Genomic DNA, 25322 nt, shown 5'->3' on the forward strand with positions numbered 1-25322 from the left:
CCTTTCCAAGCATAGCGCTGCAGATGAGCGGGACAGTGGGCTATTTGACTTGCTTCATGGTGTGGTTGAAGACTGTGGGGCACCCATTGGGCACACACTTTGTCCATGTGCAGTCGTTCCTGCTTGATGGTGTGAACACTTCCAACACTCAACCTGACCACGGCCGCCACGGCTTTACCATTACTCGACGATCCTGGGTAATGAGTGCATCCACCAGCTGGACGATGTCATGGTTAATGCAGTGTGGTGCTCCAGACTGTGCATCATTGGCTAATGACACCCGTCCTTCCCCTAAGTGCTTGTGCCACACCTTGACTCTTGCAAGGGACATGCAGTGTTCACCGTACACATGTGACATTTGTCGATGAATGTCCATTCCTCCTACTCCATCCGCTGTCAGGAATCGAATGCCACCTCTTTGCTCTTCTGTTGCCACCTCCGTGTCACTGTTTGCAATGTGACTGGCAGCGTTGGACACTTGTCAAATGCTGCTGCTACTCTGTATACTAACGTGACGTGCATATGTGCCCTCTAGTGATGGGCTGTGAACTTCCATGCTCTGGGTGGAACCACACCTCGTTACACACGCCACAATATTACCCTCCTGTCACCGGTTTGTGCATTCCAGACTCCGGCTCATTTCTTTTCGAACACCTCTTATAATATTATCATATGACAGATTAATTTAATTAGAGAAACTACATACAATGTGTAGAATTAGCACATGCATTTTAATCAAACTTTTCAGCAAATAATACTTGATTGGTAAATGAAGTGACACCTATTTTCTCCCTCTGTGCAGCAGAATTTGTTGTTTTGTGTGCCCAAGTGCATTTATAGAAACAACTGTGTATCATACCTCAAAAGGAAGGAATAGTTGGAAAGAGATGATCAAAAAAGACACTGATATTTTTTCAACATTTCACTAACTTCAGAATATTGAGGTGCAAGCCTTTCTTTAGACATGGTGATAGGCAGTAGACAGTGACAAGGGGAGGCCGCCAATTGTGAAACTCAGATTCGATTCATACTGCGCATAATAAAAGCTCATGGCCAGAGGTGTAATGTGGCAAGGCACCAAGATGCACTTCTCAGCCGTTGTCGAGAAAATCGACAGTTAAAAGAAACCGTTGCAGTGAAATACTCTCTACGATTAACAATTTCCTACAGCGTCGTGGCGCAGCGGTAAGCGCTCGGGTTTGTAATCCGAAGGTTGCCGGATCGAATCTCGCGGCATGCAGCCTCTTTTTATTATTTGTTTTTTTTGTAATTCAAATTTACACACACACACACACACACACACACACACACACACACACACACACACACTGCTAAGGACAGCTGCATCTGTGCTTGGATGGAAAACTTTACACAGTGTACCTATTACGGGTAAAGAATCTGACTGCGGATGACTAAGCACTCAGTTTGTTGTATTCTCAGAAACAAATACTAAACCATTTGAAATTTGCAAATGAATCAGAAAATGAATTTAATGAAGTGAAATAAAATTTGTTCTTGCCATTGCTCACAGAAAATTCCGATGTTGTAGTGCAATCTGAAATATGATCTGTGTATTGCTTTCTCCTATAAATGACGTAATATGACATTTTGAACAAGAAAAACAACATACAGTAATCTGTAATCTATGGCTTATTTGATTCATTCTTGAGTTAGTACAGTGAGGAACCCATGGAGAAATGCAGATGTTATAAACGGGTATGCAAGAATAAATATTAAACTATTGGGGTAAATCTAACGAATCCCGTCACTTTCAACATAAGCTATAAAAATCGTGTAAAAAACTACAAGAAAGATATAATTCTTAGTAATGGAAAATAGTTTAACGATTCAATCTGATTCTGCGGTAATTCATCTGCAGAGAAACTATGTAGTTAGAGCATTTATTTTGTATCAGCTGTGAGAGTGCACAGTGCTTCGTCTGGAGTCATTATCACTCCAGAAATATTCAGCACAGGGACGTGTGGGGCAATGCGGATTGCTCCGGTCCAGGCAGCGGCTTGAGGAATGGGCACAAGTACAGGTAGCTGGATTATGCTCCAGGCTGCAGCACACAGGGTGCCAAGCAAGTGGTGTGCCTCCAGCAGTCAAAGGGTTAATGCAGAGAGATATGGCCCTAAAATGTTCCCTTTTCTAGCTGTGCCTTGGGAGGAACGTAGGGCTAAGGGGCAAGCAGAGAAATACTTCCCCAATACTTAGTTTGCACGAGGACTTATGGGGATTCCGTCTTGGCTACGAAGCCTTTATTCTTTGTAGGAACTATAGAGGACAAGTTTGAGGAAGTTTCAGCCATCTCTAAAATGAAGAGTGCGTCAATTTTTATCAAAACAGCATCTCGTGCCGAGTCATGGGCACTGCTCGCTTGTAATGAGCTAGGTGATGTACCGGTGACTGTCACTCCCTATAAAAGTCACAGTACAGTTCAGTGCATCATTTTCCACAGACATTTGCTCTCACAGTCTTTTGATGAACTACGCATCAACTTGGAGCGATGTGGTGTTCGCTTTGTCTGTCATGTACATAGGGGGCCAAAGGACAATAGGATCATTATCAGTGTCTTCGTCTTGGCCTTTAAGGACCGTTCATTGTGTTAAAAGGTCAAGGTGATGGTATACTGAGGTGACGTGAAACCATACATCCTGCTCCACCCCCCAACCCCCCCAACCCCCACCCTCACTCTCCATGCAGTGCTTCAAGTGCTTGAAATTCAGGCACATGTCTTCACAATGCAATGCTAGCCTCATCTGTTGAGACTATAGACGAGTGCTGCATGCAAATGCCCCTTGGGCCCCTCCCCCCACCTGTGTCAACTGAAAGCCCCATTCTTCATGCTCACCAGATTCCACTGTTTCTCAGAGAGAGAAGAAGATACAAGAATACAAGGCCCTCAGGGTCGTTTTACCATGCCTGTGCACCCGCACCCCCCTCCCTGAACCCCCACCCCCATATTTGGGGGCTCCCATCTTGCTGCTGCCCCCACATCTGCTTTGGGATTGGTAACTTCCCACCCACTAGAGATATTGGTCCCCACCTCCCAGCTGGAGACAAATTGCCTTCCTCGGGCTCCTCTTGCCCTTTTGGCACTTACTTCCAAGGTTTCTGCCAGTGTACAACTAGACACCAGCCAGTAGCTGAAGGAGCCACGGGCTGCTGGTTGCAGGCCTTCACAGTCATCCTCTTTACCTGAAACTGATTCAGAGAAGCCCTTGCAATCATTGAAATCCTCTAAGGAGAGGACAGACAAGAAAAAATCTTCCAAGAACAAGGACATTTCGATGGCCCCCATGCCATCAGATCCCACCTGTTCCTCTTCTGTGGCTGAGGGGGAGATTCCAGTGGCCCCTGAGGCCCCAGTTCACACCACACCACACCACACCACACCACGTAGTCTGGGACCTATGTATATATTGACACCATAACCCCTTAACCAGTGGCAGCAGGTAACCTTAAGGCATAACCTCCCTCCTAGGTCCCTTCGTGGCCTCATAGTACATTGACAACATTATTCTCCAGTTGAACTGTAGTGGTTTTTCCAGCACCTAGCTGAGCTATTCATCATTTAAACACTTCCACTGCACTCTTCTTTGCCCTTCCGGAGACATAGTTGCCAGCAACACTGACCCCGGCCCTTCTTGGTTACTGAAGATATTTTAAGAATCATGCTACCCATGACAGGGTGTCATTGTGTGGAGTTTGCACATACATTCTGGGCACTCTATATAGCAGTCTTGTGCCTGTTAAGACAACTTTGGAGTCTGTGACTGTTCAGGTAAGAGCGTTTCAGGATATTACCATCTGCGATGTTTACGTCCCTCCTGGTGGTGAAGTGTCTAACATATTGTTTGCATTGGTTTCTCAGCTCCTTCTAATCCTGGGTGATTTCAATGCCTGTAAGCCTTTGTAGGGTGGAACAATGATCACTGGCCACTGTAAAGACCTCAAAAACTTCCTGGCACAACTTGACCTTTTCCTCTTGAATACTGGTACCCCACTCAAGTCACTGTGATGCCCTGAACTTTCTCAGCCATTGACCTTTTCACTTGCAGCCCTTGTCATCTCCCATCCATCCACTGGAGAGTCCATGATGACTAGTGTGGTAGTGACCACTTCTTATCACTGTGGCACTCTCTTGGACGCCTGCCCAGGTGGGTTTTCCAGTGCCGACTTGGGTGCTTTTGGCTCTGCTGTCACCCTTGATTCCCTGCCACATGGAGATACTGATGAAACAGTCCAGAATATAACCCCAGCCATCCTTTTGGCAGCTGATGTGATGATCCCCATTTCCTCGGGTCTGCTCAGACAGAAGACAGTACCTTGGTGGTCATCAGATATCGCAGAGGCCATTAGAGATAATAGATGGGCTCTCCAGTGCTATAAGCGGCACTAATCAATGGACCACCTCATTGCCTTTTAGCTTTTCCATGCCTGGATCCACCACCTAAAAGCAACGGAAGCGAGAATATTGGGAATGGTATGTTTCAACCATGGGACCATGTTCCTCTCCTTCACAGGTTTGGGCTAAGATCTGACTGTCTACACTGACTCAGATGCCATTGCGAACATTTTGCCCTGCATTATGTTTGAGCCCCAGCATCTGAGATTCGTCAACATGCCTTTCATGTACTAAAACAGCGGTTGGGGTGAAAGCAGTTGTCTTTTACTGCACGCCTTCTGGAGCCATATAGTGCTTCATTCCTTGAGTGAGAATTCATCAGTGTCCTAACGCACTACCCAGGCCCAGATGACATCCACAACCAAACGACCAAGCACCTGCTATTGGATTGTAGGCATCATACCCTTGCCATCTTTACCGCATCTGGAGCAAGGACAAATTCCCATCATTGTCCTAGAGCTGAAACCAGGTAAGCACCCTCTAGAGATGGACAGTTATCACCTAATAGTCTCACCAGTCTTCTCTATATGTTGCTTGAACGAATGGTGAGCCTGCAGCTGTGTTGGCTCCTTGAGTCTCAGGACCTTCTGGCTTTGTCTCAGGGTGGTTTTCACCAAGGCCGTTCCCCTACTGATGATCTGATTTACCTGGCATCTGCTATCTGAACAGCTTTGGCCCAGTGTCAACACCTTAAAACTGTCTTTGACTTGCAAAAGGCTTATGACACCACATGGGGACACAACATCCATGCTGTCTTACACAAGTGGGGTCTCTGGGCTCCACTTCCGATTTTTATCCAGAACTTCCTGTCGCACCGTACTTTCCAGGTTCGAGTTGGTGCTTCCTACATCCAATCTATCATATCATGCACTTCTGTCAACATCGTCCCATTCAACTACAACCAGAACTTTACCTCCACGACCAACTACCTTATGTGGTGGAGACTTATCACTTTTTGGGACTGATCTACTATTTTTGATTGATGTGGATTCCCCAACTTTGTCAGCTTAAGTGGAAGTGCTGCCTACAGCTTCAATATCTGAGTAACACAAGCTCAAGTGGAGATTGCACAACTGTTCTGCAGCTTTACAAACCCCTGATAAATCCTGTCTTGATTATGTGAGTCTGGTATACAGTTCGGCATCACTGCATTGTGGATACTGAATCCGATACACCATTGTGGGGTTCGACTTGTGAGAGGAGCATTTCAAACCAGTGTGGTGAATAGCTTGCTCGTGGAGACTGGAGTCCGTCCATTGTGAATTAAGTGCAAACAACAGCATGTCAGTTATGCTACCCACATTCACAGCTCCCCTAAGCATCTAAACTACCATCTTATCTCTCCAAACATGGAAATCCACCTCCCACAACGCCATACCAGATCGGATATTACAATAGCGATTCATGTCCGGTTCCTCCTCTGTGAACTCCAGTTGTTTCCTCTTTCACATCTCCTTAGGGCGTACTCTTGTACACCTCCGAGGTGCATCCCTTGGCCAGAGTTTCATCTTCACCTATCACAAGGTCCGAAAGACTCGGTCCCTCCAGAGGGCCTCCGCCACCAATTTCTCTCCATACTTGGCTCATTCTGGGGTTTAGAAGCAGTCTATTTTGATGGCTTGATGGTTTCTGGTCACGTGGGCTTTCGTTATACTCGCATGGGACATACGGTAATGCATTCCTTGCCGGATGGCTGTAGTGTTTTCACTGTGGAATTGGTAGCCATCTCTCGTGCTCTTGAGCATATCCGCACCTACACCGGTGGGTCTTTTCTCATCTGTAGTGACTCCTTAAACAGTTTGCAAGCTCTCAACCAGTATTACCCTCACCATCCATTGGTCATTGCTATCTAGGATTCCCTATATGCCCTCGAAAAATGTGGACACTCAGTGAACTTTATCTGGATCCCAGGTCGCTTTGGGATCCCAGGGAATGAGCTCGCTGATAGCCTGGTCAAACTGGCTACTAGTAAACAGTCTCTTGAGATTGGTATTTTGGAAACAGACCGATCGGTATTACGCCATCAAGTTTTACCAATCTGGCATACAAATGGTTCGCTCTGCCTTCACCAAACAAACTGTGGGTGATAAAGGATACTACATATTTGTGGAGGTCTTCCATGCAGGTCTCTCACAAGGACTCTTCTGTCCTTTCCTGGCTCTGCATCAGCCTTATCTGGCTGACTCATGGTCATCGCCTCTGTCGTGAGGACACAACCCTCTGTCGTTGTGATTCCCATTTGACAGTGATGCACAACTTGTTGGATGGTCCCAACCTAGCAGCCCTGCAGTGGACTCTTGGTCTCCCTGGCTCGTTACACTTGGTGTTAGGAGATGATGTCTCAGTGGTTGACTTCTATGTTTTATTTGTGAAGGGGAGCTTTTACCACTCTCTTTAAGGGAGAGACACTTAATCTTTTCGGCCTCTCTGCCTAGACAGCTGCAGCTGTCTGAGCTTTGCGATCCAGTCCGGTCCTCACCCTACCTGCTCTTTTATTCTTCTTCCGTCCTCTCGCTTGGTCTGTTGGACTTGTTCATCTTTTGTTGCATTGCTTCTCTTGCCCTGTCCGTGTCGCTAGTCTTTCCTAGGCAATCTCTGAGTGGCATATCTCTGGTAAGTGGCGGGGGCTGGGGGATGTATGTCCCTTCATTGCACTCTGCCTTCAGAGAGTTCGGGCTGCTCCCCAATGGGGCACCTTGCTGCCTGCCTTTCTGCCTCTTGTCTCCCTTTCTTCTTTTTTTCCCCGTATCTCACCATTGTTGACCTTGGCTTTTTCCTCCCCTGGGTTTTGTACGGTAGTCTATGTGTGTTTTACAATTATGTAGATCTGCCCTTTTGAGGAAAAAGGAACTGATGTACTAGTAGTTTGTTCCCTTTAATCATCCAACCAACCAAGTACATGAGTGCTCCTAATCTTCATATTCCTATCTTCTGCATATGAGAAAATGTGTTTCCCTTGACCTGCGACTAAACACGTGCTGTTATCTATGTTTCATTTTGATTGTGTCATTTCTCCCAAGCATCATCATAAAGAAATAGCTACTACCTAACATCTGTCACTTTCTTTATATGACGACATTGTGTTTGCTTCACACAGCTGTCACCTATACAGCACTCTCTTGCTCAGTAATGGAGTTTGCTCTGATACTTCACTATGGTCAGCAAGCTGGTACAGAAGCCAGTTTGCTGTTTGACTGAAGATGTACGTTTTTTGCAGATTTTTGCCAACTGAGGACTGGAGTAATATGTGATGACATAGGAGGCAAGCAAAAAAAGTTGTAGGGATGTATCAAACAATGGAAAATCCAGGATAGACTGTAACGATATAGTAGGGATATATAATTTACTTGCCCCTTCAACCAGTGCTTTTGCTGTTCCATAGTTTCAGTTGGTGGGATATGCTGTATAAATAAAAATAATTCAAGAATAAGCCTTATGTAGCTGATTAATATTATGAGAGTTGTTAGTTGTTGCAATTTTGGGCAGCTGTACTCAGTTCATTTAAGCTGAACCCTCCTGTAAACAAAGTTATACTCTGTCATTGGTCATTGGCTGTATTGCTCAAGCGTCGTGTGCCGTGAGATCACTGGAAATAGACCTTACTTATGTATTAATTATTTTGTTGTTATTCTAGCACGAAAGAATCTCTGACACACATTGAAACAAAGACTATGTTTCTTTATCAGTCACTGTGTTAAACATTTAACACATGTAATTCATGTATTAGATTGCACAGGATAATCTGTTTCGCTGTGCTTGCTAGTTTTGCCCTTGTTGACAAGTAGTTTGCATATGCAGTGAGGAGGACAGCTCTATTGCACATTAAACGTGCCATTAATTAGTGGGTTTATTTTGTGGTTGTTGGGCCACACTGGCTGTATGACAGCAGTACGGCTGCAACAAAAACCTAAGTAATCATACAAAGCAGTATGTGAGAAGGAGACTCCAGTGACATAGGATAAAATGTTCTTTATGGTACATCATACTAAAAACAATGTACGACAGCTGTCATAAACAATAAGATTAAGATTTTGTTTTAGTTTATATTTTTTTTAGCACAGGGGACATCTGGGAAAAACCTGGGAATTCTTTCATCCGGGAGAAAACTGGGGAAAACCTGGGAATTTTTCATTGTTTCAGTCTTCAGCTAATTTTTTGTATTTTGACTGGTAAGAACTGATAAACAGCAAAATGTGACAAAGTATTTAGGTCGAAGAGTATGGACTTTGTAACAATAAACTGTTGCCAACGAGTGTGACATCACAACTGTCTACACGAAGTTCATTTGAGCAGTTGCTCACGGGCATGCACAGTTGAGTTGCGTATGGGCAGTAGCTTCTCCTGCTTTTGACTACTTGAAGTGTGGCTTTTAGCTGTATCAGCAGTAGCAACAAACAACCAGATGCTACCCGAAAAAAAAACTTGGCGCGCACAAGCTTCCAGATTCGCGCATGCGCGTAGCAGTCTAGGTTGTAGTGGGGAGGGGGTTAGTCTCCACGTAAGCTGTGTTTACGTTTAGTCATTTAGCTGTTTTCCCTTTGTATATACTTCTAACACCAAATAAAAACAAAACAGATTTCTGTGGATGAGAGCTATCAATTGAATTAAAATGCATTTGTATAATTACGGAAGGCTAACATATGTTATTAGTTTCAATTTTCTTATTTTCTTTTATTCAACATTTTTGGCAGACCAGCATTAATCACCTTCCAGAGCAGTGAAGTTGTTTTTGTTGGTTTCAAAGTAAATTTCCCTTTACGCGAGATGAATTTTGTTACATGTGTGAATGTGCAATGAATTTATTAAATCACGGAGTATTTGACTCTCATTTAAAACTTAAACACATTGATGACCGGCCACTTAGAAGACTTCCGAGCATAGAAGACCAAACATTAATGTCATCATCTAAAATTTTACTGCCACATTTGTGTGATGTATCGTAAAGTGTAAGACATGCAAAAAAGACAATTTTATACGTGGAAGCTACACTGTGTAATTTAATTTAAACCATTAACTTTTCCTACTTGTGTGTTCACACTACTTAACAGTGATGTTGCCACTGGCTGGCTACATCAAGTTTCCTATGCTCTGAATATCTGCTATCATTGGCTGGTGAGATCATATGACATAAGCTATGGTTGGCTTACGAAAGCACTTTCCAATCTGGATTTCAGTGCTTTGGAAACTAACATGCTGTGTTTAGTGGAATTCAAATCTATATTTTTGTTATATGAATACGAAAATATGCAGCATATCGTAGTATGAAAATATGCAGTGTAAATGTTGCTGCATATCACAGATCTTTCCAATTTTTTTCTGAGTTTTTTCGTTCTCTGGAGTTCCATGCTGGTGTATAAAACCTGTACCATTCAAAGGATTGATATTTTTACAGCTCTGAGGGAAAGTATACTGTCACTTGTCATGGAGAAGTGTATTTTTCACCTTGGAAGAAGTGTATTTTCACATGGGAAAAAGTGTGTTTTTAACTGGGAAATCCGGGAAAAATTTGGGATTTTTTTTTTATCCCCCCCCCCCCCCCCTCGCCCCCCTCTTGTGCACATATGCACCATGTAGCAAGTTTATACTGTATGCAGTTTGTAATGCATATACTATAAATCATACATTTAATTTGTTATTTGTAATATTTTTCAATAATGCTTCATTTTTATTAAATGTACTAATAAAATTATAATGTTTGGTAAATAGAAAAAAATTGCAGAAAGGTAGTATCATATGAAGGTTGGGGACACAGCCGTGCCAATTGTGCCTGGGACACAGGATCACTGCGGTATGGCTGCCGACCAGCAATATCTTTAGGTGCACAGCACAGTAATCAATGCATCATACATCTGCATGTGCATGAGGTCATCATAGGGCAGCAGCTTCTGGCATGGTTATACCATAAGACAAACTGTGGTATAGCCATGCCAGATGATGCTGCCTTACAACAACCTGATACATCTGCAGACGTATAGTACATTGATTAGCAAGCAATATGCCAGAAGTTGAAGCTTTTTATCTTTTAAATAAATTGATAATAGCCAGAAGCAATAAATACATTTGGTTTGAGATAAAAATATCATAAAAAAAGACTAAATAGTTATTATTCTCCTTAATAAGTCACCTCTAACTTCCTGCTTGTCAATTGCCATAAACTATGATTTAATGCCAGTAGTTATAGTCATTTTTATTACAAGTACCTGTCCGACTACAGCAACGGATCATATCTTGCCCTTACATTCAGAATTTAAAAACTACAAGCCAAAATAAATAAAAAAAATTATATGTGGACAGTGAGAAGGAGTTAAGCTGTCAGTATTTATATCCGTACTATGTCGTGTAGAGATTGTATTTTTAGAAATTTTCTCATAACTTAAACACATTGCTCTGTTCTAGTTATTGAGCGATGATATTTCTCTCGCCATTGCTTGTAAAGCACCATCAGAGATCTTTTTTCATTGCTGCAGATGACATTGTCAGTTCATTCTCAGTATAACTCAACAAAGTGAATCGTGTGCTGTGCTACCTGGAACTATATTGGTCATGTGACTAGCCTCTTTCTAGCTCAGGTTAGTGAATGAAGTTGCCTTGTTGTGAAAGACCTCAAACTGACCATGGATTGTGTCTTAGTGGGCAGGCACAATTAAATTTGTTAATGATATGGAGGAATAAGAGACAATGCTGATGAAAAAGGCGATATGGCAATTGCAGGCAATATATTAAAATTGAGTAAATTGTAAATCAATTATAATGATAGAAGTTCATATGTCTCAAGGAAAATTTAAGTATGTCATACCTGTAAATCAATGGTTTGCAAATAAGGAAAGAAGGGTCATGAGGGCAAGTGGAATTCATGGGCAAGTGGAATTCATGAATCCAGCCTGAATAAGAAGAACCAAGTGCACACAGTAAATGTGCCATTGTCATTATGGTTAAATGTGATGTTAGTCAGCAATTTTTGTGATATGAACTTTGTATAAACTTCACGAAGTTCTTCGTGCAGAATTGAAATTTAAGGCTAGCGAGGGTTCTCTGAGAACAACTGGTCTATCTTTGGGTTTAATCAGTCTCGGAATAAGTGAGTCATCATACACAAATGAGAGGGCACAGTTGCAACAAGGGTATACTAAATTAGATTTTTGCTAAAAATTAAGCATTTCAATTCAACCAGCTTATGGTTTAATAAACAATATGCGGTTTCATACAAGTAACACTGTGAATAAATGCTTTTTAAGTGATATTATGCAAGGAATATTGCTAAATAAAAGTGATAGTCAATGTTTATCTGTTTTGCTTGGTTTTCATTGTGGATTCACATTTGGTATATGACTCTTAAAGCAAAACTTCATGCTATCATTCAGAAATGGACAGCAAAAGTTTTTTAAAAAAAGTGCAGTGATATCCAACTTACTGCAGAATTACCCCCTAGAAGTAGTGTTTCAAAAGCTCCGTATCATACCAAGTTCGAGAATTAAAAAAGAAGGACTTTTCCACTTAGCCTGCTGCCATACCATCCAGACCTAAATCCCACTGAAAGTGTCTAGAATCTTGCAAAGAATAAGGTCTGTAATTGTAATCAATCGAGCATCTTGATCTTGGAGTTGCAGAAAATAATAGCTAATGCTTTTGCTATTGTGACTTGAAAGAAGTGTCATCTCAGGTGAAAAAGTATGTGATGACTATTGGGGATGATGTTTCTTGATGGACGAGGAAACTGAGACTGAAACTGAGACTATAACAACATCAGTTGGTGTGGACTGAAGCAAAAAGTCATATTGTTGTCCTCCAATTGAAAAAGCAGATGACACAGTTGAGGAAGGTAGTGACTTCACCATGATAGGTACATATACCAGACTGGTAACAAACTCAACAAATTAAATTATGTTCAAAGATAAAAGCAGGTGCTCTGTATTTCAACAAATAGTTATGATTGCAGTAAGGATGATGAACTTCGTAAACAGAGTGTGAACGAAAGAAAAAACCAGTCCACAAAAGAAGAATACAACAGAAATCAATCTACAGTAACTAAAGGTAGAGAGTGTATAGAATGAGATGGAAAAAAGACTGTTAACAAGGTTAATAAACCTTGTAAGCAATGTGAAGGAAATGACATCTCAACTCAGAAATCCACAGCGAAGTGCAAAGTACTTTCACTCACTTATAGTCATGGAAGAAAGTTAGCCGATTCTGTACAAAGCATAAGCCATAATGTCCAAGTTAGCAGAAGCCAGGAGCATGAACAAAAAACATCATAGTAGAGATAGATTTAGAAGGCAAAATTTTGTATTACAATGATTTTGTCGCCAGTGTAATGAAGTTGATATTTGTGTTGGAGGTTTGACTCAAGACAAATTAAAAAAACATTACTGTTGCTACCAATCCACATTCTCATGATTTAATGTATAGTTTGTATGTGAACAAAGAAATAAGAAAAACAAATGCAAGAATTAAATTATTATATTGAAGATATGAAAAATGTTCATTGAACTATGAGGGTAAGCAGTTTTTGTGTGAAAAATTAAGTGAATTCGTTACAGAAATCAGTAGCTTAATATGTGAAAATAGTTTGTTTGCGAGTGAATTTGAAGTCACTTTGTTAGTGTAAATCAGCATTCAGTGTGCACACAAGAAGGCAGAACACCTGCAGACAGCGCCAAAGAAGACAAAAAATGTAAAATATTGTTCCAGAACGTCAAGTACATCACCAGTAAAATAGAACAAATCGATGAATTTACAGGAGAAAATAAACTGTACTTATATACTGTGAATGAATTTGTATGCAAGACCAAAGAGATTCTTAGTTTTAAGTCAGACAATGACAGAATTGTGAGTGCATATTGTAGAGATCTACCCAAGAGTAATGGTGTAGGCATCTATGTCAGAAATAATGTCCAGTGTATAAACATTGAGCATGAACTTGCTGTGGAGATGTCCTTTGAATCAGCAGCAGTAAAAAATAAACCTAGCCAATCACGGTTTAATAATTGTGGACCTTCGTAGATCACCAAACAGTGATGTAGAGGAATTCTCCTGCTGTTTAGAACAACTTCTCAATAAACTATCAACAAACAGAAAACAGATTATAATAATAGGAGAAGTGAACATATATCTTTAAGCTATTACATACACACATCGAAAAAAGTTTTGCATCACCCTGGTTCCCAGACCTCCTGAAAATAGACTTTGACTGTGGATATTGTATCACAGACACATTCTCTTTGATTGTTCAGAGATGTCACTAAACCTGCCCAAATATGTAACAACTATGCATCAGCAGCACCTATTAGACGGAGGTCCCAGTCATTCCACCAGCAAGTAGGTACATGGCTCGTGTTGTTTGTAGTTCAACCATGCCTAGACAGTCAATACCACAGTTTGATCGCGTCCGCATTGTTACTTTGTGCCAGGAAGGGCTCTCAACGAGGGAAATGTCCAGGTGTCTTGGAGTGAACCAAAGCGATGTTGTTCGTACATGGAGGAGACACAGAGAGACAGGAACTGTCGATGACTTGCCTTGCTCAGGCCGCCCAAGAGCTACTGCTACTGTGGGTGACTGCTACCTATGAATTATGGCTCGGAGGAAACTTGATAGCAATGCCACCATGTTGAATAATGCTTTTCATGCAGCCACAGGACGTCGTGTTACGACTCAAACTGTGCGCAGTAGGCTGCATGATGCGCAACTTCACTCCTGACATCTGTGGCGAGGTCCATCTTCGCAACCACACCATGCAGTAATGGTACATATGGGCTCAACAACATGCCTAATGGACCACTCAGGATTGGCTTCATGTTCTTTTAACCGATGAGTGTCGCATATGCCTTTAACCAGACAATTGTCTGAGACGTGTTTGGAGGCAAACGGTCAGGCTGAGCTCCTTAGACACGCTGTACAGCAAGTGCAATAAGGTGGAGGTTCCTTGCTGTTTTTGGGTGGCATTATGTGGGGCCAACATACGCCGATGGTGGTCATGGAAGGCGCCATAATGGCTGTACAATATGTGAATGCCATCCTCCGACTGATAGTGCAACCATATTGGCAGCATATTGACGAGGCATTCATCTTCATGGACGACAATTCGCGTCCCCATCATGCACATCTTCTGAATGACTTCCTTCAGAATAATGCTATTGCTCAACTAGAGTAGCCAGCATGTTCTCCTGTCATGAACCCTATCAAACATGCCTGTTATAGATTGAAAAGTGTTGTTTATGGATGATGTGACCCACCAACCACTCTCAGGGATCTACGACGAATCGCCATTGAGGAGTGGGACAATCTGGACCAACAGTGCCTTGATGAACTTGTAGGTAGTGTGCCACGCTGAATACAGACATGCATCAATGCAAGAGTGTGTGCTACTAGGTATTTGAGGTACCGGTGTGTACAGAAATCTGGACCACCAACACTGAAGATCTCGCTGTATGGTAGTACAATGTGCGATGTGTGGTTTTCATGAGCAATAAAAAGGGTGGAAATGATGTTTATGTTGATCTATATTCTAGTTTTCTGTACAGGTTCTGCAACTCTCGGATCCAAAGTGATACAAAACTTTTTTTGATGTGTGTATATTACTGTAGGTATTCTGACTTGTTACATCGCTACAACAGTATCCATATAAATTCGTTACCAACCAGAATGACACCTGACTCACATCTTCTGCATCCAAGATGCAGTAACATAGCACTAGAAGAAAATGGATTGTTGATGAGTGAGCCAAAGACAGTGTGTGAGGGCTACATGAAACACTGTAGTGAGGTATGTAAAGAAGAAATATAACAAACACTACAAATAAATGCAGTTACAATGAGTAATTCATTTTTCATGAGGGATGTAACAGAATATGAGGCAATGAAAATAATATCAAAATTCAAAATGGAAACATATAGTGGCTGGGTTGACATATCATCTACATTACTTGACGAATGCAAAGATGAGTTAATGAAACCAATAACACATTTAATAAACTGTTCAATTGGCCGAGAGATCTCCTGAACTTTTAAAAATTACTGAGATATGACCACTGCTTAAAAATGGTGCAACCATTGACATAAATAATTACGGGCCAGTTTCATTGAGTTCAACAGTTGGCAAGTTGCTCGAAAGATTAATTCTAGACCAAATGGAATCTTTCTTCCGTAAATACAGCCTATTAAACAACTCAACCTGTGTTTCTAAAAGGGATACCCACAATAACAGCATTAGCAGCTTTCTTCCATGAACTGCTAAACAGACTGGAAAAAGGAAACAAAGTCATTGGGATTTTTCAAGATTTGCCTGAGGCCTTTGATACTGTGAATCATGTCATACTATTAGCCAAATTAGAAACTTAAGGTATAAGAGGAGTAGCACTAAACATCTTAAGTTGGTTTCCTCTGATATACAAGACAATGTACTAAACTGTGTTATAAGAAAGAAAGTAAAATCAGCATACAAAACTCTCAACAGTGGAGTCCCCAAGGGAAGTATTCTCGGGCCATTTTTGTTTCATGTGTATATTAATGACATAACATAGCCAGAAAACTCAAAGCTAATGAACTATTGAGATGATACATCATCTATAAACTGGGGCCATACTGATCAGCTCGCATTACAAAGTACTTAAGATAACACTGAACTGATCTCAGAATATCTAACAATGAGTAAACTTGCCAAGTGGTGGCAGGAGAATGCACATATAAAAAGTTTTAAAGCTCTCAGAACCCGTGGCTCCTTATTCTGTCAGAAGGGTTGAAGGGGAAGGAAGTGGGGTGAAGGAAAAGGACTGTTGAGGTGTTGGAACAGGGGTAGACTTCGGAAAACTTGCCCAGAACGCCAGGTCAGGAGAGACTTATCGGCCAGGATGAGAAGGAAAAATTGATTATTTTCGTTTATATAATAAATAAACTTACATTGAATAAGGACGAAAATGTGTAATGAAATTGTTTTTGAATTATAACCACTCTCAATACTGAATTACTGTCTACATTTGAAACATCCAATAAACATAAGTTCTTAGGCATTATGACTGACGAACATCTTACCTGGAAAAAGCATGTCTGCTGCATCTGTAAAAAGGTTAGCTGCAGTATTTACTTACTACTATGTTTCTCAAGTATAATAAATCATGCTGTCATTAAACAAGTGCACTATGGATTAATTCACTTGAATTTGCAATGTTGGATTGAAATTTGGGGTGGGGCACCCACAATCTACGAGGATAGGATATTCAGGCTTTACAAGAGAGCAGCTAGGATAATTGCTGATACAAGTAAATGCCAGTCCTTCAGGGACTACGTCAAAAATTATAATTTACTGACTGTGTATTCTTATATGTCCTTAAGACTATCTTGTTTGTAAAAGAGGATGATAAATTGACCAGAATGAACAGACATATTCATAAGTAAGATACACACACCAGCTGTGATTATCATAGGGCACTGACAATAAAGCTACAGATTGCAGTCCACTTGAAGTGGGAAGACAGTTCTGTAATAGGATACCACAGTTGTTTACTGAAAATGTTTATACTCGCTCAAAGATTTCTGAACTTGATAATCGATGGTTCTAGTTTTGTACACTTCAGAATATTAATGGTGGTAAATGTATAGTAGTATATAATGTGAAACTTGGTGTATGTATTCATTGTACAATGTGGAGCAGAATGGACTCCCAGCATATCTTGCATTATTCCGGCCATGACATCTACAATTGCCTTCTTAAGAGCTTCCAATGTCTGTGGTCAAACTTTTTACAGTATCCCCAAACAAAAAAATCAAAGGGGCTCAAATCTGGGGAGCGAAGGGGGTCCATGGAACATCTCCTTGTAAGGAGATCAGGAGGCCGGGAACTGTTCTTGCAGAATTTGGCATGAACGATGGGGAGTAAGAAACCAAAAGGCTTCTGTGTCATACTCCTCACCATACTCTTCCATTTTGGAGAGTAAAAATTTCTCCACCATCTCACAATAGTGCACAGAATTCACATTAACAGTTGTACCTCAAGCTTAACAAAAAGTATGACACAGTAAAGCCTCTGGAGGACACAGGGCTGTGCAGAGGTATTTGATTAAGTTCACGATTGTTTTCACTTGCCCAGTAACAAAAATTTTGCTCATTTACTGAGTCGGATAGGTGAAAATGCGCTTCATCACTAGACCACAGAGTAGTGTCAGGTTGCAAAGAGGCTAAGATTGCACTGCAAGCATTGGTACATTTTACTCAGCCTTCTTTACTAAGTTCTTGAACAACCATCAACTTGTAGGAGTGTAAAATTCGTCTTACCGTTCTGAACGATATTCCAAGAGCAGAAGCATGTTTCCATACAGAGCACAATGGAGACAGTTCAGTGGACACTGGCACTACCACGACATTTTCAGGTGTTCTCACGCTTTTAGGTCAGACAGCTGGTTTTCTAGGAACTGCACATCCTGTTGTCTTAACACTAGTAAATTATTTCCTAATGGTTTTAACATCAGGAATTCTGTCATGATGGTTCGAACCAAACCGCCTATGAAAAGCCCTCTGCATCACCACCACACTATCATTGTTTTTAAATAATGTTTCTACAACAAAGCCTCAGTGCTCACCAGACCACGGCATGGTGACTGCTGAAAGTGGCATCATTTCCTCCATGTAACGCCACTACTCCCACTCCACTACTGCACTTACATGCTTTCAGTGATTATTTGAAACTAGTGAGTCCATTCTGCCCCACCTTGTATGTATGGCATGACATTTTTGTAAATGTGCAAAAACTGATGATGTCCAAGGCTTTAATAATAATAATAATAATAATAATAATAATAATAATAGTTGTTGTTGTTGTTACTACATGGATATTCATAATGAACTGCTGTGTGCAGCTCAGATGAAGTGAATATACTGTACACCCTGTTCCCGTTCTAACTGGGCGTTTTAGGCAAGACAGCATGTGACAGTGCAGCACTTCTATGGACGCTGGCTTGTATGCTTATTTCTACTTCCCCCTGTCTGTTTCTTGGGCATAAACATGACGGTGATGTCACCCTGGCCAGGTCTTCGGTTTGCTTTCTCAGACAGTACATGTTGGTGTCAATGCCATTTACACAATCTGCAAAACATGGGATGAGCTTTTTTTCAATCTGTTGTTCATGATACTTGTACCTGTTCGATAAAAAAAACTTCATACTGAATCCATCATTTCTCTGCAGAGTGCATTGTTTATCTTATGAAGGAAGGAAAGTGTCATATAATATCACACACAAGTAATATAATCACAATTTTGCTATTGACTTATTACTTCTCCACGTGGTATATTCACACTACGAATATGACAGACATATTAATGATTTACTCCAAGAATTATTTTGATTGTTATAACCTTGTGTTAACTATTGAATGTGAATCATAAACTAAAATTTTATTCTTTATTTGGATTTAGTGAATGCTTTGATAAATAGTTTGAAAAAGTTGTGCACCACTTGCATATCTGTTGTGAATGTGTGTGGCCTTAGATACACTGTGATGTTGACTGTAGGTCTGGACAATAGATTGAATAATCCTGGTCCGATACTGCACTGCCCTCATCTATACTTGACACCTGACTAAAACACGACTGGCTCACCCGCCTCTGAACCTGTGGGACTGCCTGCCTAAGATGTGCTTTGGTACCTGACTCTCTCAATGCTCTGCTATGATGATCATAAGAGTCTGACAAATCCTGAACTTGTTGGTGAAGGAACCCAATGTTATTCATCAAGGTTCCATTTCAAATGTTCTGTAGCACAGTTCTTTGTACACTATGTCGCCAAGGGAGGGAGGGGGGGATTTGAATTGTTGTTCGTAATGAGTGCCTGGGTGCCCAGAGACCAAATTGTTTGTACAGAGACCATTATATACTTTCTGGATAGAATATCTCTCCCAGTTGCCTCTGGAAAGGCAACATGCAATTCTGTTAAATTCTCCTCAGGATAGAGTGCAGATGTTATAATGTGGAAATCAGCCACAAGTATAGACAAAAGAGAACTTACAGCGCCTGAGGGGTGAGAGCAGAGTGGAGAAACAAGACCCACCTCCCTCTTGCATGGCTAGAAGCTTATATCTGTGTTCTGTGCTCCTGTGAAAGGAGGACGAACATAACACTCACAGTGATCGCCAATCCCACCTAGTGTTGTCAGGTTTGCACTCGAGCCCTGTGATGGACTAGGATTAGTCTCTTCACCTACTTCAAAATAAGGAAAGGAAACAACCAGGAAGCCACAACACAAAGGATTCAGTAACAGCTACAGTACAATTGTTTGCTGAGGTTGGTAGCACTATAAATGTGGTAGTTCACACTCTATCGGTGTCTCATGCAAATATTGTTCAGAACACCTCTCTCCTTCCCCCTCCCACTCCCCCCCCCTCCCCCCGCACTTAAAAGTGCCACTGTAGGAAGTGTGTGAAAAAAGTAATGACAGTGATAAAACTGTGAGTGAGCTGGCAGTGCTGTGTTCTTTTACTTGTGTAGATCAGTGTGTTCATGCTTTCCAGATGCTTAGTCTGAGTTTCAGCTCCATACAGCCAGAATGTGATTTTTTAGTGTCATCAGTGAAGTCATGTTTATGTTGTGGAACTGTGGAATTTAGAGTAATCTTATGCCATCAGGTTTTCTGTTAAACTAGGGGAATTTGCGAGTGTGACCTTTGAAATGTTGAAACAGCTTGTGGGGAAGATTCATTATCAAGAGCACAAATTTTTTGCTGGTACAAATCCTTTTTGGAAGGCTGAGAGCACGTTGAAGATGAACCTCAATCAGGGGGGCCTTCAACTTCAGAAAATGTTGAACATGTGTGATCTCTTGTGAAATCAGACCGACATTTAACAATAAGAATGATGGGTGGCCCGTTAAACTTAAAACACTTTCACTATACATCGGATTTTGCCAAAAGGTTTGTGCCAAAATGGCGCCAAAAAACTTCACAACTGAGCACAAGGGCAGTTGAAGAAATGCGTGTGTTGATCTTCGTGAGAGGATTGCCAGTGACCCCAAATGGTTCATTCATGTGATCACAGCTGATGGATCCTGGATTTTTGAGTGCTGGCACACTGAGACATTTCCTCCACCAAAAAAAGCACAAACGAGCAAACCATAGGTCAAAACAATTCTGATTTGCTTTTTTGACAGTATAGTAGGGTGATGTGCATAAAGAATTTGTTCCTCTGGGACAACCTGTCTACCAAGTGTTTTGCTAAGATGTCCTTGAAAGCCCCAGGAAAAGGGTGAATCGAATGAGACTAGACATTGCAGTCAAGTTGATCTGCATCACGACAACGCCCCGTGTCACACTACCACCTCCATCATCCCCCCCCCCCCCCCACACACACACACATTCACTTGATAGGAAACCATGTGACTTACTTCTTTTCCTAAAATTGAAAAAGTCTTAAAATGACACTCAAAAGAAGAACATTCAAAGGAATGTGACGGACACTTTCAAGGTCCTACCAGTTGGAGCCTTTTAACACTGCTGCTAAGACTGGGAACAATGAGTATGCCACCGATGTATAGCTGCTGAAGGGAACTACTTTGTAGGGGACAATATTATTGTTTGGAAAAAAAAAAGCTTTTGTAGATACTTTTCTCACACTCCTCATAAAGTGTCTGCATAATACAAACAAGCCATAATTTGTACAGTGATGAACAGCCTGTGTTGTTAACAGTGGTGACCCTACAAGATTGATCATTAATATTTCTGCCTAATGATAGTAGTCAAATGTTCAGACGATGTGTCCATGGTATAAACCAATTTGGTGGGAAACTTCCTGTGTTGACAACATTTTCAGCCATAAAGTGGCAGTGCATGCATAGTCTAAGCTTCAAATGGCCCTTTGAGGCATGTCACCTGCCTGTCATTTTATTTATTTTTCTGATTTATGAGCCTGTAGATTCATAAAGGCAGTCCAGTTTTGACTGAGGTTACTTTATATTTAAACTCTTCTCCTGAACCATATGTCTGACCATTTTCACCAACTTTGTGTGGTTGTTTACATTAGAAAGTGCCATGATCACAACTTGCCAATGTGAAGATGATTTATCCATAAGCCAACATGGTGCAATAGCTGTATCAGCTGGTACTAATCTTATTGTGAAGATCTGTGAAAGAAAATGTTGGGTGTATATGGATGGAAAATTATGTGACTGTAAAGGATGAAACCTGTAGTGGTCATTGTGTGCTCTTATTGCAAGTTTTTGTAGAGGCCAAATAGTGTTGCTGTTGCTTATTTCTAAAATCAGAATTGTTAAATTTTGTTCCAATACTCTTTGAGTTCTCAGAATTATTCAGAGAAATTCATTCCTTTTTTCATTTTCTTTATTCCTTTATTTTTGACTTGCAAATGACATGGATTTGGACGTATTAGAAGCTGAACTCTATTGGGGAAGCTGAAAAATGTAACACAGTGAAGGTGAGCACAGTTTAGTGACATATTTTGAAGGCATAGATACTAGTTTCTGATTTTTTCTGTAGTTTGTTTGCATTAGTCTTCCTTTATTACATGTTCTGATTTACATTTCAATTGTAGTCTGTGTATGTAATAATTCCCATCCTTTTATCTGATGAACTTTGACTGGCAGTTCAGCATATGTAGTGAGTGTGCAGCAGAAAATGCTGTTTCTTTGTCAGTTATAATGTTAAAGACTAAAGTTATGCCTTTTCAGCTATTAAAACCGAGCGGGGTGGCGCAGTGGTTAGACACTGGACTCGCATTCGGAAGGACGACGGTTCAATCCCGAGTCCGGCCATCCTGATTTAGGTTTTCCGTGGTTTCCCTAAATCACTCCAGGCAAATGCCGGGATGGTTCCTCTGAAAGGGCACGGCCGACTTCCTTCCCAATCCTTCCCTAATCCGATGAGACCGATGACCACGCTCCACGCTGTCTGGTCTCCTTCCCCAAACCAACCAACCAATCAGTTATTAAATAAAAGATTGTTACTCCCTCACTTGTTGTATGTTTTTACCATTGTTTAGCATTTTGTTACAGTTGTGAGAATATGTTGGTACTTGTCATGGCTTGCATTTTAATTCTTGCTTCATGGAAGGCAAATACTGTTACCTTTTGTGTAAGAATTTCTTTGTCCTGCAGTTGTAATTAGAATACAAATTTCCCTGTAAAAGCTAGAGTTGGTGATGTGTATTCAGTTGAATTGGATGCAATTCATAATGATCTCCCTCCTTCCCTCCCACCCCCCTTCCCCCTCCCACTCCCTTCATTTTTCCTTTCTCCAGAAAACTGCCTATGTATATAGCCCAGTTGTGTTGTAAAGTAACACTATTGGTATCTCTTGTTTAGTGTGTTTGGGGTGTTGAGGGTATTTAGAGATAAACATTTTCATATAACTTTGTATTAATAAATTACCATGCCCAGATCTATTGAGAATACAAATAAATAGCAGTGCAGAACAAGCACACAATCTTGATTAAAAATCAATTAAAGCAGTGATACAAGTAAAGTGTTTCTTAGTCATTTACCCATTCTAAGCAGTATTACACTTTTCATCCAATCCTTAAATGAGGGAAGCAATTTATTAACACAATTTTACACAATTAAAAATGTGTACTTCTGCAGATGGTCAGTTATTCTACTATGCTGTGGCTGTGATGAAACGTGGGAACATGTCTGATGTGCACAGTCTGAATGCTCTACGTGGCAAGCGTGCCTGCTTTGGGAGTGTTGGAACGATGGCAGGCTGGGTTATACCTGTTTATACTGTGAGTATAAAATAAAAAAGCTAAAAATGTTTGTTCGTCATACTATTTGTATGTGATGTCTATGTAACTACTATCCTGGTATCCAAATGTCAGTGTATAGATTACTGCCATTCGCCTCATACATTGATCAAAAGTCAGTAGTTAATAACAGTTGTTTTGGAAGATTTTAGCACTTAATTGAGTATTGTGTTAGTAGTGTTTGCCCATGTCTGTATAATTAATTTCTGTTTCTAACTCTTATTTCATGTGTTAAATAATTTGGTTGTCCAATTATTTAAGAAAAAGTTAATAACCCAGAGAGTTGGTTAATCATAAAATATTTTGCACTTTTTAATGTGGCTTCCACATCTCAGAAATGTCTGAGCATTTGATTATATTTTAAACTCTTAGGTCTATTAGTGCATGTTAGTGCCAATTTCACAGTCATAAGGGTTGTCTGCAATGTAACTGCATGTAACATTAAGAATTCAGTTTTAGGTTTATGTATAAAATTCCATGTCCAAGTCAAATGTCTTAGGATCCAGACATTTCTAGCCCACAAATTTCAATACTGTGTGAGAAGAAGCTTCTTGAGTGATAGGTGACAAAATACTGCAGTGACATTTTAAAATTTTGGACCATGTTTGAAGTACTTCATTTCACGGAATAATTATTGTAAAGTTGCAAAAATGGAAAGATGGTCGAAAAGTTTGCATTCTGTTCATTCTGTAAGTTTCATGTCGTTTGATTCATTATTTTTGCTCAAAATAATACAAAAGTTGTCAATAAATTTAATTAGTACAAAATTTCTCCAGAGTTTCTCAAACTTATTCTCTTCACATTGTTGGTTGAGTGAGCTCTTCTTTTTGTGAACTTGGTGTTTTACTTTTGGTGCTATATATATATTTGAAGGAAAAAGGTTTACTGCAAAAATCAATTATTTTTAAACTCTTGTATCTCACTAAAAAGGCTACATCTCTCATAGTATTGAAATGTGAGGCCTAGAAATTTGTATACCTTCCTTTGTCATTTAGCAAACCTGCTCAGCAAACTTGAACAAAATCGTAAAGTCAACTGCCGAATTTCTCTAAAAACTAGACCATTTGGCATGGGATCATCCAGTTTATCTTACAGGACTGTATTTTAATGTACAGAAAGTTCTATTTGAAAATAACAAATTATTTAGGATAAAGGAGACGACTCACTGAAAGGCAGAAGTGCTATGTTGTCGACAGACACACAAGCAAAAGGTACAGAGCTGTACTTTGCTAACTTCTGGAATGAAATTCCTTTCTCAAGCCATAGAAGAGACAACACACACACACACACACACACACACACACACACACACACACACATATATATATATATATATATATATATATATATATATATATATATATATATATATATATATAAAAAGAAAGATGATGAGACTTACCAAACAAAAGCGCTGGCAGGTCGATAGACACATAAACATACACACAAAATCTAGCTTTCGCAACCAACGGTTGCCTCGTCAGGAAAGAGGGAAGGAGAAGGAAAGACAAAAGGATATGGGTTTTAAGGGAGAGGGTAAGGAGTCATTCCAATCCCGGGAGCGGAAAGACTTACCTTAGGGGGAGAAAAGGACAGGTATTGCTCGCACACACACACATATCCATCCACACATACAAGACACAAGCAGACAAGGTAAGTCTTTCCGCTCCCGGGATTGGAATGACTCCTTACCCTCTCCCTTAAAACCCATATCCTTTTGTCTTTCCTTCTCCTTCCCTCTTTCCTGACGAGGCAACCGTTGGTTGCGAAAGCTAGATTTTGTGTGTATGTTTGTGTTTGTTTGTGTGTCTATCGACCTGCCAGCGCTTTTGTTTGGTAAGTCTCATCATCTTTCTTTTTAAATATATTTTTCCCACGTGGAATGTTTCCCTCTATTTTATATATATATATATATATATATATATATATATATATATATATATAAACAAATGAAAGTGCTGGCAGGTCGACAGACACACAAACATACACACAAAATTCAAGCTTTCGCAACAAACTGTTGCCTCATCAGGAAAGAGGGAAGGAGAGGGAAAGACGAAAGGATGTGGGTTTTAAGGGAGAGGGTAAGGAGTCATTCCAGTCCCGGGAGCGGAAAGACTTACCTTATGGGGAAAAAAGGACGGGTATACACTCGCACACACACACATATCCATCCACACATATA

At 40.6% G+C, this 25322-nt stretch overlaps 1 protein-coding gene across 1 annotated transcript in view; it reads left to right on the forward strand.

Moving 5' to 3' along the window:
* The window catches only part of LOC126175756 (melanotransferrin), a 140313-nt gene that overhangs the window by 11755 nt on the left and 103236 nt on the right, over nt 1-25322 (forward strand). Inside the window, exon 4 of the mRNA XM_049922723.1 lies at nt 22980-23122. Coding sequence (XP_049778680.1) covers nt 22980-23122 — 143 coding nt within the window. The remainder of the gene's footprint in view (nt 1-22979; nt 23123-25322) is intronic.

This window comes from Schistocerca cancellata, chromosome 3 (assembly GCF_023864275.1).
Source record: "Schistocerca cancellata isolate TAMUIC-IGC-003103 chromosome 3, iqSchCanc2.1, whole genome shotgun sequence".
Lineage (NCBI taxonomy): Eukaryota > Metazoa > Arthropoda > Insecta > Orthoptera > Acrididae > Schistocerca > Schistocerca cancellata.